We start from the raw sequence: 19,433 nt of genomic DNA on the forward strand, positions 1-19,433 counted from the left end.
AACCACAGCCGCCTTCTTGGTAATCTAGAAAGACGTGGCACAGATAACGTCACCACCAGATGGATTTGTAACTGCTGACAAACAACACGCAGTGTGTAGTCCTTAATGGAGCCAGATCTTTCTGGAGGGGAGTAAGGCACCTCAGGGTTCTGTCTTAGGCCCGGTACTCTTCAATATCTTCATAAATGACTTAGACCAAAGGATAGAAGGGGAACTCATCAAGATGGTGTTGGTGGTGGAAATAGCTAACACTTTAAAACAGGGGTCCCCAACCTTTTTGGTTCTGTGGACTGTGGTGGTGGCTTCAGTAGTTTTGGCCTTGGGGGGGGGAACCTAAATCCCGCAACCTAAACCCTGTGTAGGTGCAAATGAAGCGACCTAATCCCACGCTTGAGTAAATGAAGCTTCACACACTCGTCCACGGCTTCGGCAGCTCGGTTCCCAACATACTGTGGCCCAATAGTGGTCCACAGCCCAGAGGTTGGGGACCCCTGTTTTAAAATGCTCAATATTCAGAAGGATCTTGATAGACTTGAACGCTGGGCCCAATCCAAAAATGCAGTTGAGGGGTGAGAAAAGTAAAGGTTTTACATTTAGGCACAGGTGTAGTATAGGTCAGGGGTGTCAAACTGCCAGCCCGGAGGCCAGATGCGTCATCCAGAAGCTGCACCTACCCCATTGCCAGCAATGGCGAAAAGACTCCGACACGTTGCGTGACATCGCGAGTCTGACATGTCTGATATAGGTGGTACCTGGCTCAACAGCAGTACTTGTGAGAGGGATCTAGGAGTCTAGTGAGCTAGCAGTGCACTGCAGCTACCAATAATGCCAACGTGGCCCTGGCTGCATCAACAGAGGGATGGGATTACGATCAGGTGAGGCGTTTACCGCTTTATACTGCACTGGGTAAGTTCACACTTGGAATAGTGTGCCCAGTTCTGGTCAACTAGGCACAAAACAGATGTTGAGATGCTAGAAAGACTGCAAAGAAGAATGGCAAAGATGATGAGGGGACCAGATGTTAAAACCTATGATGAATAGTTGCAGGAACGGGGGGGGGTGTATGTCTAATCTACCAAAGAAAAGGACTAGGGATGATATCCTAGCAGTCTTCTATACAGAGAAGAGAAGATTGATCTTTCCTCCAAGGATAAGATAGGAAGCAACAGATGGAAGATTATCAAAGGGAGGTCCAGCCTGGAACTGAGACATTTCCTGAGAATGAGAACAATTAATCAGTGGAAAGGTTTGCCTTCAGAAGTTGTGGATGCTCCATCACTGGAGGTTTTAAGAAGAGACTGGACAGCCATTTGTTAGGAGAGATGTAGGGTCTCCCCTTGAGCACTAGAAGACCCCCAAGGTCCTTTTCAACTCTGTTGTTCTGTTTTGTTCTGTTCATATTCTTATCAAAAACTTAAAAATATAGCTCTCTGATCAGAAATGTTTCCCCATTAAATTTGGATTATATTTCTAGAAATTCTGCATAAATTAGCAGCACAAGGTATAAATGCTTGATCCCTTCATGCAAAGGTTATTTCTTAAAGAGGAGAAAGGCAGGCTTGAAACTCTTCCTGACTGATCTGCTCTATCAATTGTCCAAGACGGGCAAAGGATCTGGGAAATGTCTCCAGATGATTGTTTCTCTCCTTTAGGGCAAAGAGAAAATCAACACTCACACCCTCATAAAGCCGAGGAACTAAATGTGGGTCATCTGGTTAAGTCCTGGTTATCTGGCAGGGTTGATGAGTGATGTGAACTATGTTTAGAAAAGAAACATGGCTGCCACCCCTCTCTCCTTCCTTCCTTCCTTCCTCATCCACTTAAACAGCCACTCATGGCTGTTTCCTCATCCTAGTGACACCAAGAGAGATACAAGTTGTTATGAAGATCAACCTTACCTTTCTTGTAATAAGGAGTGTTGTGGGAAGCAATTTTAACTCTAACAGAAAAGTGTTCTTGAATTCACCCCTTTAATTTTATTCTCCCCCCCCAAAAAGTATTTAGAGGAGCTAAAAGAAGGTCACTTGGCTCACATTACAGGCAGAGAAATGTATTTCCAATTTTCATTTGGTTTGACCAAGGGACTTGCTTTCAAAATTCCTTCCTAGGAGAAGAGAATGTCAGTGGGACATGATGTACTTTTTTAGCCAGCAGGCAGCTCGCTCTCTCTGTCTCTGTCTCTGTCTCTGTCTCTCTCTCTGTGTGTGTGTGTGTGTGTGTGTGTAAAGGAAGGGTTGACAGTGAGGGAGGAGGTCAAGTGAGAAGATTGCAAGAGAGAGAAGGTGGTCTTCTTCATTGCATCATCCTCTTTCTAGTCATTTACCGCTGTCCTGGCTTCCAACTGTTCTGCTTAGGTCCTAAGTTCTGATCGGCAATTCTTTGCACCCCAGGTGGGACTAGGAAAGGGACCTGGGCAAGCATCACCACCAGATGGATTCGCAACTGGCTGACTAACCACACTTAATGGAACTGCATCTACATGGAGGGAAGTATCCAGCAGGGCACCCCAAGGCTCCGTCTTAGGCCCAGTAGTATTCAATATCGTCACCAATGATTTAGACGAGGGGATAGAAGGAGAACTCGTCAAATTTGCAGATGACACCAAGCTGGCAGGAATAGCCAATGCTCCAGAAGATAGGCTTAAGATACAGAAGTATCTTGATAGACTTAAAGACTGGGCCCTATCTAACAAAATGAAATTCAATAGTGAAAAAAGTAAGGTTCTACATTTAGGCAAGAAAAAAAAATTGCCCAGATTTAGTATAGATGGTGCCTGGCTTAATAATAGTAACTATGAGTGGGATCTTGGAGTCCTAGTAGGCTGCAGCTGCAGCTGCCAAAAAAGCCAGCGCAGTTCCAGACGGCATTAACAGAGGGATAGAATCAAGATCAGGTGAAGTGTTAATACCACTTTATAAGGCTTTGGTAAGGCCACACTTGGAATTCTGCATCCAGTTTTGGTCTCCACAATATAAAAAAGATGTTGAAAGAGTGCAGAGAAGAGCAACAAAGAGGGGACTAGAGGCTAAAACGTATAAAGAACTGTTGCAGGAATTGGGAATGTCTAGTTTAATGAAAGAAGGACCAGGGGTGATGTGACAGCAATGTTCCAGTATTTGAGGGGCTGTCCCAAAGAAGAGGGAGTCAAGCTATTCTCCAAAGCACCTGAAGGCAGGATAAGAAGCAACGGATGGAAATTAGTCAAGGAGAGAAGCAACCTAGAACTAAGGAGACATTTTCTAACAGAACAATTAATCAGTGGTATAACTTGCATCCAGAAGTTGTGAATGCTCCAACACTAGAAGTTTTTAAGAAGAGACTGGACAGCCATTTGTCTGGAATGGTACAGGGTTTCCTGCCTGAGCAGGGGGTTAGAGTATACCATGTCCGTAGCATTTTGCTGGTTCATTAATTTAATTACTTTGTCTAGGGAACACCTGCTGCCGGCATCAAGCTCCCTTTATCCCATGCGCTCTCACAGGGAGGGCCTTCTCAGGATACCGCCGATTAGGGAATGCCGGCGGGTTATTCCCAGGGGAAGAGCGTTCTCTGTGGGCGCGCCGGCCCTATGGAACCAGCTCCCCATGGAACTTAGGACTGCCCCCGACCTTCGCTCATTCCGCAGGGACCTGAAAACTTGGCTCTTTGAGCTGTCTGGCCCAGGCTGAGGGGTTTTAATTTTTATTAGGCTTTAGTTTTAAATTTTGGGGACTTTATTTAATTAATTGTTTTAATCTGATTTTAATTTTTGTATGTTTGTTTTAATCTTCCCTGTACACCGCCCTGAGTCCTCCGGGAATAGGGCGGTATATAAATTTAATAAAATAAAATAAATAAATAAAAATAAATAATCAAATAAGATTTGTTTGATAAACCCATGTTTTTTGGGGTTTGACACATTTATGTTGGCTTCTGGTTATACCTTTGTTTGCTTCTAGGTCTTTCAGATCTGTTGTTTGATGATCTTATCCAGGATCTTTCCAGCTATTGATATCAGGCTGATTGGTCTGTAGTTTCCTGGATCTGTTCTCCCTCCCGGCCCCATTTTTGAAGATGGGAACCTTACCAACTCTTTCCAATCCTCTGGTAGCTCCTCAGAATTAGATATAAACTATTGCAAGATGCTAAGGAAAGAAGGGTTGGGTTTACCAGATTTGAAACTGCATTTTGATGCTTGTTGTTTGGTCTGCCTAAAAGAGTGGGTGAATCTCCAGAGTAAGAGGCCACTTGATTTAGAAGGTCACAAACTAAGGTTTGGATGGCACAGTTACTTATGGTATGACAAAGAATGTTGATTTTAACAACCTCTTTGTTAGATGTGCCATTCTAAGAGTTTGGAATAATTATAAAACAAGGTTTTCTATGAAGATGCTTCTTTGGGCGTCCCCCCCAGGAAGCCTTTTTAAAAGAGCAATGGTAGAGAGGCCAGATTGGTGGACTTATGATAAAATAACATCTTTTAATTTTGGTGATCCTGCTATCAAGTCTAAGGAAGAGTTAGAACCAGAAGGACATGTCTGCCATTGGTTTATTTATTTACAATTGAAAGAAAGATTTAAATTACATAAAAAGAATCATGGATTTGACTGTTAAAAATGAATTGGAAATCTTACTGTGTGGTAGTGATGAACATTATTGCTAACGTCTATAAAATGTTACTGAAATTGAATTTGGAAAGTGAACATGTAAAAGCATTGTATGATTCAATGGGCAAAGAATTTTGGATATAATGTTATGCTTGAACAATGAGAGAATATGTGGACAAAAATTTACACTACGTTACAATTTAAAAGAAAATTTCTATAAGATGATGTATGGCTGCTATTTAACACCAGACAAGTTATCCAGAATGTATAAAGGTATTTGAATTGAAGGTTGGAAATGTAAATGTAGAAAGGGCCTTTTATCATTTATGTGTAAAAACAAAGAAATATTGGAGTAAGCTTCATAATCTAATACAGAAAATTCTTAAAGTGAATATAAAGATAAAACCACAAATTTTCTTTTGAGTATAACAGGAAAAAACTTGGGGGGAAAATTTGGAACTTTGATGTTATATATGTGGACAGTAGCAAGACTATTTTACGCACAAAAATGGAAGGACATTTCGATCCCCACAATGGACGAATGACTGCAGAAGTTGATGGCATTAGCAGAGATGGCTAAATTGACTGCTTTGATCAAAGAAAAAAAAACATAAGTACTTTTGTTTCTACTTGGAAACCGCTTCTGGACTTTGTGCTGGAAGTGGAAAAATGTGAAACTTTGATTCTGGGTTTTACTGATTAGGTAGTTTGGTTCTTGTAGGAATAGCTGGTTTATACCATTATGTAAAAGTAAAAAGTTGTGGTTTGATCTTGCTGTTTTATTCTACTGCAGCAGAGGGAGTAGGAAGTCAACACTTTTTTCCTCTTTTCTCCCTTTTCTACACTTCTTCTTTCCCCCTTTCCTCCCTTTTTCCCCTACTATTTGCTTTCCTATTTTTGTATTTTATATTCTAAACTAATTAAACCCTCCAAATATATTCTTCCCTGTTCTTGTGAGGTGCAGCCCATCCCGTGCCAGAAGTCCTTTGTGCAGATAGTATGGAGCGTGGTCTAGGGATCTGAACGTCTCGTGGCGGCACCAATCCTTAAGCCCACGGGTCTCAAACTCGCCACGCCATGTGACGTGTCGTGATGTATCGTGACTCTTTTTGCATTGCCCACAATGGGGTGGGTGTGGCTTCGGTATGATGAAACTGGCCCGTGGGCCGGCAGTTTGATACCCCTGCAGTGGTTCATTTCAAAAACACTTTACTCATTCATTGAATGTTAATCTTTTTTTGGAGGTACAGATGGAAACAGCACTTGTGCTCCTAACTCCTTAACGTTCTTGCCAAGCAACTCACCGTCTCCAACACTGGCCCAGGAAATGGTGCTTCCTGGCGGCCGCTGTTGCGGATTGTCTAATTTTCTAATCAGAGTTCAGACAATTCTGGGGGGAAAAGAGAGAGAGAGAGAGAGAGAGAGAGAGACTGTTTATCATTAATGGCCTTATGATGAGCTGAAGTAACTGTTGCAGAGAAGTTTGGCCAAAGTCTTGGCTTTGGAAGTGGTGGTGATGATAAGGCAACTGGGACTCTCAGTCAAATCCCTAAACAAGCCTTTATCAGGGTCGCGATAGTAGACTCTGTATACAAAAGAAACCCATTCTCGTGCTTTTGCTTTGTTTTGCTTTGCTTGTTTGTACAATCGACCCAGCCACCCATCTCACAGCAGTGACTCTGAGCAGCGTACAAGTTAAAAGCAAATTAGAGTAACCGTCCAAACAATAGCTGTATGAGGTCGCCAAAAACAAATTCCAACTTCCACTACAAGCAACATCAGCTGCCTCCCAGCTCACCCTGCCTCCCAGCCCACGAGCCGGGTGGGGGGAACGGAACAGCCAAGTTTTTCTTGCCTTGCAAAGGTCAAGGGGGGGCATCTGGATCTCCAGCTTGGCCATACAGGCAGAAGGGAAAGGATGAAGTCACAGCACATGAAAGGAGAGTGAGCGAGCCGAGAGGAAGAGAAGTTACGGCCATTTGGAGTTAAGACCCCGTAACAGAGAAAGGCAAAAGTTTTAAAGAACACGGTGCAGAGCAGCGCACAGACGCGGTGGACAAAGGGAGAGTTTGCAAGAACAGAGAATTGTGGAGATGAATAGAACAGAGTAGACACACAAGGAACTGGTGTCCGGTGGAGAAGCTCTCAGTGTACATGCAAAGCAGCAGAATAATACATATAAGTCCTCAATTTATAACACTTTGTTTAGTAACTGTTACAATGGCATTGAAAAAAGCGACTTAAGACAGTTTTTCACACTTACAGTAAGCCTGTTGCAGCATCCCCCATGGTCACATGATCACAATTCAGATGCTTAGCAACTGGCTCATACTTACGACGGTCACAGTGTCCTGGGGTCGTATGATTGCCTTTTGTGAGCTTCTGCTGAGCAAAGTCAATGGGGAGGAAGCCAGAATCACTTACCGTATATACTTGAGTATAAGCCGACTCGAATATAAGCCGAGACCCCTAATTTTACCCCCCCAAAATGGAAAAAGTTAGTGACTCGAGTATAAGCCGAGGCTGGGAAATGCAGCAGCTCACCTTATGCTCCTCTCCAGAGATCTTCCCTCAGCAGCGGCTGGCAAAGTAGCTCGCACGCGAAACAAGCCTGGCAGAGGAGCCGGAGCGGCGAGCAGAGGCGCCTGGCCCAGATCCTGCAAGGCCCGGCCGAGACGCGCCCCCAGCAGCGGAGCTGCTCCGGCTCCTCTGCCGGGCTTGTTTTGCATGTGAGCTACTTTGCCTGACGCTGCTGGGGTCGCGTCTCGGCCGGGGCCTTGCAGGATCCGGCCCGGGCGCCTCTGCTCGCCCTCAGCAGCACCTGGCCCGGAATCACATGCGAAACAAGGCCGGCAGAGGAGCCGGAGCGGCGAGCAAAGACGCCCGCCCGGATCCTGCAAGGCCCCGGCTGAGACGCACCCCCAGCAACGGAGCCGCTCCGGCTCCTCTGCCGGGCTTGTTTTGCATGTGAGCTACTTTGCCTGACGCTGAGAAGACCCGCTTGGGCACTCGGGTTGGTGTCAGTCTCCGCAGGCCCTTCTTGTTTCCAGGAACGTCAAGCGCGCTTGGCTCCCCACCCCCACGGCAGGGCAGGGCAGGGCAGGGCAGAGACTTGCTCGCCCTTCTGACGGCCCTGAAGAGAAACGAAGGGCTTGCAAACTCCCTGCGAGAAGCTGGGCGAAGTGCGCGGCTGGGCGAGTGTGTGCTGGGCGAGTGTGTCACACGCCTTTCCAACCACCAGAGAAGGGAGGAATAAGAAAGAAACACACACACACACACACACACACACACACACACACACACACCAGGAAATCGAGAGCGCCGCCTTAAGTTAAAGGTGGCGGACGGGCTCGAGAAAAAAGGCTGCAAAACTCCAATCTTTTAAAGCGTGCGGTGTTGTTGTGTTTTTTTTTCCTCCCCCCGAAAGTGAACGGCAGCTTTCCGTACTAGTGTATTTGTACTGCCGCGAGTGACAACTGACAAAGCTTGCCGGTGTGATCTTGATTTTGGAACTGATGAAGTCTGTTAACTAATTGATTGGCACTCCGGTCGCTCATCGCCGTGAAACTAGACCTTGTTTTTGGTGGTTTTTTTTTGTACTTTGGGCTGATCAAATGGAATAAATGGAATAAATAAAAACACTGGCATGTCAAGACACCAGCACAAAGACCAAGGTACAAGCAGCTCTCCTTCAGTCATTATTGAAACATTTGATCAGCCCAACTTCTTCTTCTTATTATTATTATTAAATCTGTTTTTTAACCAAGCATGACTTCACTGAGCTGAATAGTGCAGTGTTGCCTGCGTGTTTGCTTGTTCCGGGTAGAAAAAATGCTGTCGACCCCGGCATCTTTTGCGGGGAGGGGTGAGGTGGGGTGGGGTGGGGTGGAGGAAGCAGTTTGCGAAGCAGCCGAAATGGGGGTATATAGAGGATGGGAGGTTCCCACCGAGAGAGCCAGCAGAGTTGTTGTCGAAGCGCGTTTGCTTGTTCCGGGTAGAAAAAACGCTGTCGACCCCGGCATCTTTTGTGGGGATTTCCCATTTCCCGTTGCGAAACCAGCCGAGCCCAAGCCCACCCTTTCTTTTTTTTCCACGGCACGCTCGGTGCCTTTCCCACGATCGTGTCTCCTTCAGATCTTACGCAAGCTTCCTCGATTTCCTGGTGTGTGTGTGTGTGTGTGTGTGTGTGTTTCTTGCTTATTCCTCCCTTCTCTGGTGGTTGGAAAGGCGTGTGACGCGCTTCGACAACAACTCTGCTGGCTCTCTCGGTGGGAACCTCCCATCCTCTATATACCCCCATTTCGGCTGCTTCGCAAACTGCTTCCTCCACCCCACCCCACCCCACCTCACCCCCCTTTTTCCAAACATTTTGTTTGCACCTCTGGGCCAAGCACGCAACTCCGAAAACGATCCCACCACTGGCAACTCCCTAGCACCGTAGGCAAAAACTAAAGTCGAAGCCACACCTGACAATCGGGGAGGGGAGGGGAGGGGGGGAGGAAGGAGGAAGAAACCAGCGCACCCTTCGCCCTTTTATTGTCGCAATCGAAGAGGCAGGAGAATGCGGGGTGGGGAGGGGAGAGAGAGAGAGAGAGAGAGTAGAAATCCCTATTTTCGGAGCCGAGAAGAGAAGCGCGGCTACAGCAGTCGCTAGAGTTCCCCCCAAGGGGGCGGAGAAAGAAGAACTCTCGGAGCGTTTCTTTCGTAAATACGCGCGCAGGCACACACTCGCCCAGCCGCGCACTTCGCCCAGCTTCTCGCAGGGAGTTTGCAAGCCCTTCGTTTCTCTTCAGGGCCGTCAGAAGGGCGAGCAAGTCTCTGCCCTGCCCTGCCGTGGGGGTGGGGAGCCAAGCGCGCTTGACGTTCGTGGAAACGAGAAGGGCCTGCGGAGACTGACACCAACCCGAGTGCCCAAGCGGGTCTTCTCAGCGTCAGGCAAAGTAGCTCACATGCAAAACAAGCCCGGCAGAGGAGCCGGAGCGGCTCCGTTGCTGTGGGTGCGTCTCGGCCGGGGCCTTGCAGGATCCGGGCGGGCGTCTTTGCTCGCCGCTCCGGCTCCTCTGCCAGGCTTGTTTCGCATGTGATTCCGGGCCAGGTGCTGCTGAGGGCGAGCAGAGGCGCCCGGGCCGGATCCTGCAAGGCCCCGGCCGAGACGCGACCCCAGCAGCGTCAGGCAAAGTAGCTCACATGCAAAACAAGCCCGGCAGAGGAGCCGGAGCAGCTCCGCTGCTGGGGGCGCGTCTCGGCCGGGCCTTGCAGGATCTGGGCCAGGTGCCTCTGCTCGCTGCTCCGGCTCCTCTGCCGGGCTTGTTTCGCATGTGATTCCGGGCCAGGTGCTGCTGAGGGCGAGCAGAGGCGCCCGGGCGACCCTAGCAGCGTCAGGCAAAGTAGCTCGGCCGCGCGCAAGTCCTCGGTAAGTTCTTTTTTTTTGTTCACTGGAGTATAAGCCGAAGTGGAATTTTTCAGCCCAAAAAGTGGGCTGAAAAATTCGTCTTATACTCAAGTATATACGGTAACTGCCCTGTTACTAACTTAACCACTACAGTGATTCACTTAACAGCTGTTGCAAGATGTAACCACCATCACCATAATACCAATAAAAGGGGGTAGTAAAAAAAGTAATAGGGAGGATGATGGTGATGATGATGATGATGATAATAATAGTACAGCCCTACTACAGGGGTAAATAGACATAGACATTGGACAGTGCAGTTCCCTATAGCGACTATGGCGAACCTTTTAGAGACCGAGTGCCCAAATTGCAACCCAAAAGCCACTTATGTATTGTCAGGTGCTGGGTGGGCGTGGCCCATTGGGTGGGCGTGGCCCATTGGGTGGGTGTGGCCCATTGGGTGGGTGTGGCTGTGGTGGTAACGGCAGACTGGGTGGGACTAAAAAGTTCAATCAATCAATTCTAACTTTGGGAGATCTTTTTTTTTTCCCCGCGAGAAGTTGAAATTGATTGATTGAACCTTTTTTTTTGGCACACGGCAGTGGAGGCCTAAAGCGAAAAGGTTTTATAAAACCCAGCTGAAGGCCTAGGAGTGGGGCAGCGGCATGTGTGCCCACAGAGAGGGCTGTGCGTGCCACCTGGGGCACGTGTGCCATAGATTCGCCACCACGGCCCTATAGGATCATCTCCAGGGGAGGAGTTGGAATAGTTTATGTCCAGGATACGCGGGGCCTGTAGATATTTTCTCAGCCCTCCTTTTTCCCTGTGCAGTGTCCTCTGTGGAAGGCTGGCTGGTTGCAATTGTTTTCTCTGCAGTCCCAACTATTCATTGGAGTCTGTACCTGTCCCGTTTGTACCAAACCAGACAGGTGCAGAAGCACAACTGAGACTCAGTGATTCCTCTGTAGAACCGCCTCAGCAGCTCCTGGGCCAGTCTCAACTTCTTGAGTTGACACAGGAAGAACTTTCCTTGTTGTGCCTTCCTTTCCGGGATGGTTCTAATGTTAGGCGTCCATTTCAAATCCTGGGAGATTATAGAACCCAAAACCTTGAGGGACTCTGCTGCCGATACAGATAATCCCCGAGTTACAAGTGTTCACTTAACGTTCATTCGAAGTTATGCGATAAGCGTCCTTAGTGTTTAAGAGAAAATCCCAAGCACCACAGCAGTTGTTTGCCCTTATGAATGACTGCAGAGGCTCTGCAACATTCACCCTAACTCTCCCCCGCTCCCCACAATTGCTTCCCCTTCCCTTCCTGCCACGCCAGACGCACTAACCTTGAGAAGATCTGTCTCCTCTCTGCTGCAGTTTCTGCCTTTGAGCGAGAGGAGAGTCAATGGAAGCTCCCGGGTGCCATAATATTGTACGAGTTCAGGCACCCATCCTCTTTTGTAGAGAACGGGTGCCTGAACTCTCACGAGATCATGGACCCCAGAAACTTTCATTTTTGGCACAAACACTGTGCCTGTCTCCTGCTCTCCCCCCAACTCCTTTCTACCACCACGGGAACATTTTTTATCCAAACGGAGACCTTGGGGAGGTTGTAAGCTCTGTCTGTGTGCAAATGGAATGCTCGGAAATGCAGCGATTCGCTGTGTTTTCAAGCACCCCATTTGCTCACAGAGGTAGCTCCCAGCCTCACCAAGGTCTCTGTTTGGATAAAAAGTGTTTAAGCACCTGTGGGACCCTTGGAAACGCAGCCCCCAACTGGAGGATTCTGTCAGGTGCAAAGAATGCGGGCCATTTGTATAGTTTGCAGCATAAATCATTTATTGAAACGTATACGCACAACAATCTGGTCAATTTACAGCATTAAATTGGTCAGCATTAAATTGGTACAAGATAAGAGCCAATCGAATTCAAGGGAGCTGGACTTGGATCACTTGTGACAATGCGAGGTCTCTAAACTGATGATCCCTTTTACTCCGCCCCTCAGCTTTGCCTGCTCCTCTGCCACAGATTCTGTGATGATAGTATTAAAAGATCACACACTCTTGCTATTCCTCACCAATATTGCCCATGTTGCTCCCTGCAACTTCTAGTGAGTCCTATTCTGCCCCCTCCCTAAGAAATTAACATACCCAAGAGGAGCGGCTTCATTCAGAAATTTTTAAAAATTAAGAATTTACAAAAGTTCTCGGCCCTTTATGAAGTGTTATGCACATCTTTATGTTGGAAATTTCAGGCTTTTCTCTAGAGATGCTTAGCTCTTCACCCTGAACGTTTATCCTTTTCCTCCCTGTCTTCTTGCCCTGCGGTTGCCTGGCCACTGCTGGGGTTTTCTGGTACGATCTGATCTGGCTACGATGTGCTTATCTGGGATCCACAAACCCCACTGTGCCTGCTGGCTGCAGGACCCCCTTTCCTGCATTCACACTCGGCCGAGCTGTACGTCCCGTGGGGAGGAAAGAGAGGAATCTTCTACTTATATTGCTACAGTAAACCCACCTTTCCCAAAGTTTCATTGTATTGTTCATTTGTGACCACCGGAGCCCTGGTGGCACAGTGGTCAGAGTGCAGCACTGCGGGCTCCTTCTGCTGACTGCCAGCTGCCAGCAGTTCGGCAGTTCGATCCTCACTGGCTCAAGTTAGACTCAGCCTTCTCTCCTTCCATAGTCAGTAAAATGGAGACCCAATTTGTTGGGGACAAGATGCTGACTCTGTACACTGCTGAGCGGTGGATAAGTCTAAGTGCTGTTGCTGTTTAGGAGGGATGTGTACATTAAGACCACGGGTGTGATGGCAGAAAGTTCAGGAGTCGCACCATGAGTGCCCTGGGAGGGCTGGGTTGGAGCAGCAGCCTCTGTGTGGTTACTGAGACTCCACACCAAACGTGACAATTGAAAAGAAGGGGAGGGGTGCACACGTCTGTCTGCGTGTCACGTGGAGGGAAGCTCCAGTTTTCATAGACACAGAGAACTGTAACGGACAGCAGAGGTTGCGCAGCATGGCGGGCATTTTGTGAGTGCTCCCTCGACATTTCCTGAAATTCCAGATGTGTGGGAATTCCGGTCTCTTCCCATTCAACACATTCAGAAAAGTGGTGGGAGGGGCTCCTCTTTTAAGGGAGGGGGCCTCCGAGTGTTCCAGGGAAGGGGGCTGCCCATCAGGTGGGGCTTCCGTCATTGTGGTCCGCCTCTTCCTTGCAGGGTGACATCCAGCAGCTGCTCATCGTCTCAGACCATCAAGCCGCCTACGACTACTGCGAACACTACAGCCCGGACTGCGACACGGCGGTGCCGGACGTGCCTCATTCGCAGGACCCGAACCCGGACGAATATGTGAGTGGGGAAGGGGCTGGGAGCCTGAGCGGCAGCCCACAAGCAAGGGCTGGGTTGGGCAGGGCAGAGTTTCCCCAGGCCCCCTTAGGAAGGGGGGCGGAGCCAAAAGGCCCACGGCGGAGGTCTGCAGAGAGGACCCTAAGACGCCTCTGGTGGAGAAACAGACAGGCAGAGACAGAGGGCTAGGAAGGGAAGCAGAAAAGGGTCAGTCTCTGTTGGGGTGTTTAACACAACCGTCTTTAAATATGCGTGGATTGTGTCCCTTAAAGGGTTTTTTTAAAAAAAATTTTTTAAAGCATACCGATGATAATAACACTATGAACCAGGAATACAGTTCACCAATAAATGCAAAAAAAATCATGCAAGTTATTGTCCAAGCTGAGCTTCCTGTCGATCGATCTTGATACATGCAAGGCAGGCAGGGGCTGCTTAACGTCCAGGCGTAAAATGAAAGCAGCCTCCCTTGGACCTTCCGTGGAGAAGTTCGGCTGGACCCCTCCTCCCTTTGAAAAGTGATCCTGGCTGTAAGGTGCAGTGGTCGTTTCAAGTGTGCGTCTTTAAGCCAGGATGGGAATGGCGCTCTTGTAAAGCAAGACGGGGGCTCATCTTACTCACCGTGCCACTCACCAAGCTGCTTGGGTGGTTTTGCTCCAAGTGGTAATTCCGAGTGACCCCATCCCACCCCCACCTCTACCATGGAAGTCGCTTGCATTCTAGCAGGCAGCAGTCGTGATGGTCAACATCGCTGCTGCTGTCTTTATGAGTGAGCCCCTGACCTGAAGGTTGTGTAACTTTCCCTTGGACTTCAGACAAGCCAGCCAGAGCCCTCCTAGCTCTGAAGTCTGCCAGCTGGGTGAGCCTCTTTGCCCACATTCGCATGTGCAGCAGAAGAAAAGAGAAGTAGCTGGGTCCCCCGTCGATTATCGTTTTCGTCTGCATTCAGAACCGAAGAGCCCCGACTGAGGGGCCGAGATGGGCCTTGGAGATGGTTTGGGAGGAGAAAAACCCAGAAGAGCAAACCTGACAGAGAAGTGCGACGGCTTGGGATTCACAGGGGTTCCGTGAATGACTGTTAACAATGAAAGTTACATTTTTGTTGGGGTTGGGCTAAGACCAGGAACACTTGCTAGACCCGTCCCCTGTGGGCCTAGCCCAGGGGTAGGCAACCTCGGCTCTTTTATGACTCATGGACTTCAACTCCCAGAATTCCTGAGTCAGCTGACTCAGGAATTCTGGGAGTTGAAGTCCATGAGTCATAAAAGAGCCGAGGTTGCCTACCCCTGGCCTAGCCGGTTCCCCTTCACTGCAGCCAAGCCAGCGGCCTTCCTTCTCCGGGTCCCATGGGCGAATCCCACAATATAATGATGTCCTGCAAGGGTGCCTGTCGTCATTTCAGCCACTTTCCTTGTTTCACAGTACCCAGACGGGGCCGGGAACATGGAGGTGGAAGGAGAAACTTACTATTACGAATACCCCTACTACGAGGACCTGGATGACACAGGGAAAGCCACCCCGACCACCGCCCAACCTGTGGAAACTGATGGAGTAGCCGGGGAAGTGATTGAGACCACTGAGGTAAAGGGACAGGGGGGAGGGTGGGACCGTCTGCCAGGGGGAGGTGGACCAGTGGGTCTGTGTGGGTCGGGCGGAAGGAAAGGTGGGACGGAGCCTCTAACAGATTCCAGGAACTATGGAGGATGGAGCAGGAAAAGAGTCCGCAGAAGGAAGGAAGCCTGAGAAAGAGACTCAAAGCAATTCTGCCTTATTTATGCTTGACGTAGGGTGAGCTGCAAATGGTACGCCAGGCTTTCCACACCCCATTATTCCCTTGCCCTGCTAGCCATCAAGTCCACCGTGCCCCCGTTTCCTGAACTGGCTTGCCTCAAAGGGCTGGGTGGAGAGGCGAGGCCCACGGCCTCCTTCCGGGGACCAAGCGAGGTGCTTTGTTCCTGCCCAGGAACAGCCCCAGTTGGGTTGGCAAGTGGGTCATCTCTGTTAACTTCCAGTTTCCTTATGGGCCTGGATTTTATTCTACAGACCTAGGGAGGATGGCTGTTAAATAATTCCATTTAAAAGTCTTTCTTCCAAGTAGCTCAAGATACCACGGGTAGCCCTTGGCCTGGGGAGTGTAGATGCCTTGGGGAAAAAATAAACCATATTTGATATTGCTTTGGACGAAGTGAGCTGCAGCTCCCAAAAGCTTATGGCTTTCAATAAAATGCGTTCATTGGAAAAGGTGCTGCAGACTCCTTAGTTTTTGGCTTCTGCTCGATTAACACGGTTCTTCTCCTCTGCTGTTCCCTTTGGCCTCAGAACATAGATGGATGTCCGGCCAAGTGGGAAGCCTCGTCCTCTGGGTCTAATCTCCCATCTCCTAGGAGGGAAGGCTTGAGTTAAGGAGGAAGCCAAGAAGGAAGGAAGAAGATCCAAAGCAGATTAGTGTTTTTCCAGAGATCTGCTGTAGTGAGCAGAAGGAATACCTTTGACAAACAGGAGAAAGAGCTGTGACCAAGACATTAGTCAGATAAAAGAAAGCCGAGTCCAGGGCTGTACCGTAATCCGAAAACCATCCAGGCAAGGTCGTCTCTTGGGAGGGAAGGGGGAAGCGCATCGAGACTTACAAGATTGATGTCATTGCTTCAAGGTAGACCAGACGAGGAAATCAAGTCACAAATGCCAGTACGAGTCTTATTCTGAGATTACAGTAACAAATCTTAACATCTGAAGGTGTTTCTCTCCTGGATTGCTCTTCTCCACTGAGTCACTCTATGGGGGCTTTTGGTGAAAGCAGGAAAGCTCCAGCCACGTGTGTCTTTGTGTCAATGGGAATTCTGTTTGGGCAGCACAGAACGCTGCGTGGATGGTGGTCCCTGCCTGTCTGCGCCTCTCGACTCTCCTGGGCAGAGTTTGTGGCAGCCCACCCGCCTCTTGTCTCCTTTTTCAAGCAGAGCCCCACCCCTCCGCCCACCCCCCCACCGGTGGTGGAGAAGACCCAGGAGAAGATTCCCAAGGAAGAGGATGAACTGCTGTTAGAGGAATACAACTACGGGCCCATTACGGACGAATACTACACGCCAATCCCTTACGAAGATCTCAACTACGAAGACCTGGACAATTTCGACAAGCTCCCAGAAGGTGGCACGGAGGCAGAAGTTCCCACCAGCACAGTCATCACCTACAATGAAACGGATGTAAGTTGCTTTGCTTCTTCTACACAGGACGTATTTGGGTCAAGCTAATGAAACAAGCATGTGGAGCGGTTTTAAAGCCAGGCTTTGAGTACAAATGAGACCTGAGTTCCAGTCCCTCCAGGCACAGAAATAGATTGACCATGAGCCAGCCTTCCTCAGTCCTAGGAAAAGGGCAGTGACAGACCCCTTTTGATGCCATGTAAGGTCTCTCCGTAGAGCCTGCAGCAGTCTAGACCCGTGGTGGCGAACCTATGGCACGCGTGCCACAGGTGGCACGAAGAGCCCTCTTTGTGGACACACGCAGCATCACCCCAGTCCTAGGCCTTCAGATGGGTTTTATAAAACCTTTTCGCTGTAGGCCGCCATCGCCGTGTGCAAAAAAAAAAGGTTCAATCAATCAATTTCAACTTCTCGCGGGAAAAAAAAAGATCTCGCAAAGTTGGAATTGATTGATTGAACTTTTTAGTCCCGCCCAGTCTGCCATTACTGCTGCAGCCACGTCCACCCAATGGGCCACACCCACCCAATGGGCCATGCCCACCCAGCACCTGACAATACATAAGTGGGTTTTGGGTTGCAGTTTGGGCACTCGGTCTCTAAAAGGTTCTCCATCACTGTTCTAGACTGACTCAAAGGAAAACACGCAAAATGTCATGGAACATCATAAGCAAATGATCAGCTTCTGAGCTTGGCCGGGATTCTTTCCTAGCTCTCCGCCCAAGTCTTGGTTTGGGTCCCATAACATACCCAACCGTGAAGCATGGTTTGCAAGCCACACCTACTGTAATCTGAAAAGCTTGAATCATCTTAGTATAGCGTGGGGTGACATTTTATGTTGCCTGCAATGTGCGAAACAGGCTGTGAAACGAAGCCCAACCTGACCACATTAGGATCTAACCCAGTGTGTGAATCTGGGCTTTCTCAAGCCAGATAGGTACAGTCGATGTGGGTGGGATGAAAAAAAAAACAGCAACCTAAATTCCAGCCTGAAGTTCACTCAGAAATTAAAAATGTGTTTCCTGTGGTTCCTAGAATAAGCCACAACTGGGAGAGCTTGCCAGTGTGCAGGGCCCCAACTGGATTAAGTCACAGGATGGTTCCAGGCTGTTGGTGGACCCTGCCTGGTGGCCTTCAGGGGGAGGCCCGAGACGTCGTTCAGTCACAGGTGCGAAAGCTGGCACTTGGCAGAGAGATCCCAGGCCATACGTGTGAGCCGGAGGCCCTGGGAATCCAGCTCCTCTCCCTGCCTTGCAAAGGGATCCGTTAGCAAAGAAGAGCCCCCCCTCCTCGCCCCCAGAGGACTGAGACCAGCACAGGGATCCCCCTGCCCATCGAGGCAGAATTTACAGGCCCTCCTGGAAAGGGGATCTTTCTGGGCACACAGGAGAGACCCCACCTGGGCCGGACAGAAGGCAGGCAGGCGCTCCGGGTTACGAGAGTTGCTAGTTTAAATGTCTTGAAAAGAGTTGAAGTATTTCTCTTCGGTCTGAAGCCCTTTGGGTATCTTGGATATCAACTCCCAGTGACCAGGCTGGCTGGGATTTTATGAGAATTGTCTTTTGACATACTGACCTATTTCGAAGTTCTATCCAAGATTGCTCACTTCTGCAGTGAAAGGTTGCTTAAAAATGAAGCTGGTCATTGCAGGCTTCTCAGCTCTGATTAGTTTAAAAGAAATGAGCACAGATATTTTATAGTGGAAGAGAAGTAAGAGTAGTCAATGAATAACAGCACTGAGAAAATGTCCAACACTTAAAAGGGTTATTATTTATCAGGTAATAAATGTAAGGTATATTATATTATACCATATAAACAGTGGTTCTCAACCTTTTCTTCATCACCTACCCCCTTTAAATATCTTTTGTAGCCATGGACCATGGCCATGGACGCCCAAATTAACTCAAGATTTAGATCCTAACATTTCTTCAAGCCTTTGTGGAGCCCTTGTGATGACATCATGGGCCCCCCCGGGGTCCGCAGACCACACGTTGAGAACCATTGTCTTATATTATTACTTTATATTATATACAGTAGATATAATTAAATATAAAGATTTTCAATAAAAGATTGGACAACCATTTTTGGGCAAGGGATTGGGCTAAAAGACCCTAGGATTCTATTCTGTTCTGTTCTGTTCTGTTCTCCATTCGTTATCCTTGTTTCTCTTTGCCACAGTTGTTCTATTTCTATTTGTAGGTCTTGTATTTTGTTATCTTCTCCAGCTTTTTCTTTTCTCTTCTGCTGTCTCCGGGCACTGCCATGTCCACTGTCCAGATTTTTTGTGTGTTTCTTATCAACAATTGTTAAGTCCGGGGTGTTATGTGGCAGGTGCTTGTTTGAATTCTAAAGTCCCGGAGCAATTTAACTTCTTCATTTTCTACGACTTTCTCTATTTTATGGTCCCACCTATTCTTGCTTTGGCAAATGATATTTCTTGCAGATCTTCCAATGCACCATTGTTGCTACTTTGTCGTGCCGCTGCTCGTAGTCAGTCTGGGCAATCTTCTTGCAGCAACTGTTTCTTCAGCTTCTTTGCAGAGGTGGCACTTACTGTCTGTTGCTGTCTTCTCAATTCTGGCTTTGTATGCATTTGTCCTTAATGCTGGGTCTTGTGCAGCCCAAATTAGTCCCCCGCTCTCTTTCTTCAGCTTTCCTGCTCTTAGCCATTGCCAGGTCTTGTTATTATCTGCTTTCCCAGCTATTTTCTTAATGTACTGGCCATGTAGTCCTTTGTCTTCCCATGCTTCCATTCTGTTCTGCATTTGGTCTTTCTTGTAGGCCAGTTTGGTCTCTCCAGTAGTCAGTAAACTTTCCTGACATACTAACTTCAGTGCATCTTCATCACTTTCCTTCAGATATTCTTCCAAAGACCATTTTTCTTCTTCAACTATCTGATGTACTTGCAACATTCCATGCCCACC

General features: G+C 48.3%; 1 protein-coding gene across 1 annotated transcript in view; it reads left to right on the forward strand.

Annotated features, from left to right (window-relative positions):
• The window catches only part of COL5A1 (collagen type V alpha 1 chain), a 217,147-nt gene that overhangs the window by 85,677 nt on the left and 112,037 nt on the right, over positions 1 to 19,433 (forward strand). The window contains exons 5-7 of the mRNA XM_081339577.1: positions 13,190 to 13,321; positions 14,738 to 14,896; positions 16,270 to 16,512. Of these exons, the coding sequence (XP_081195703.1) occupies positions 13,190 to 13,321; positions 14,738 to 14,896; positions 16,270 to 16,512 (534 nt within the window). The remainder of the gene's footprint in view (positions 1 to 13,189; positions 13,322 to 14,737; positions 14,897 to 16,269; positions 16,513 to 19,433) is intronic.

Source organism: Vipera berus (genome assembly GCF_964194415.1).
Source record: "Vipera berus genome assembly, chromosome: 15".
Taxonomy (NCBI): Eukaryota; Metazoa; Chordata; class Lepidosauria; order Squamata; family Viperidae; genus Vipera; species Vipera berus.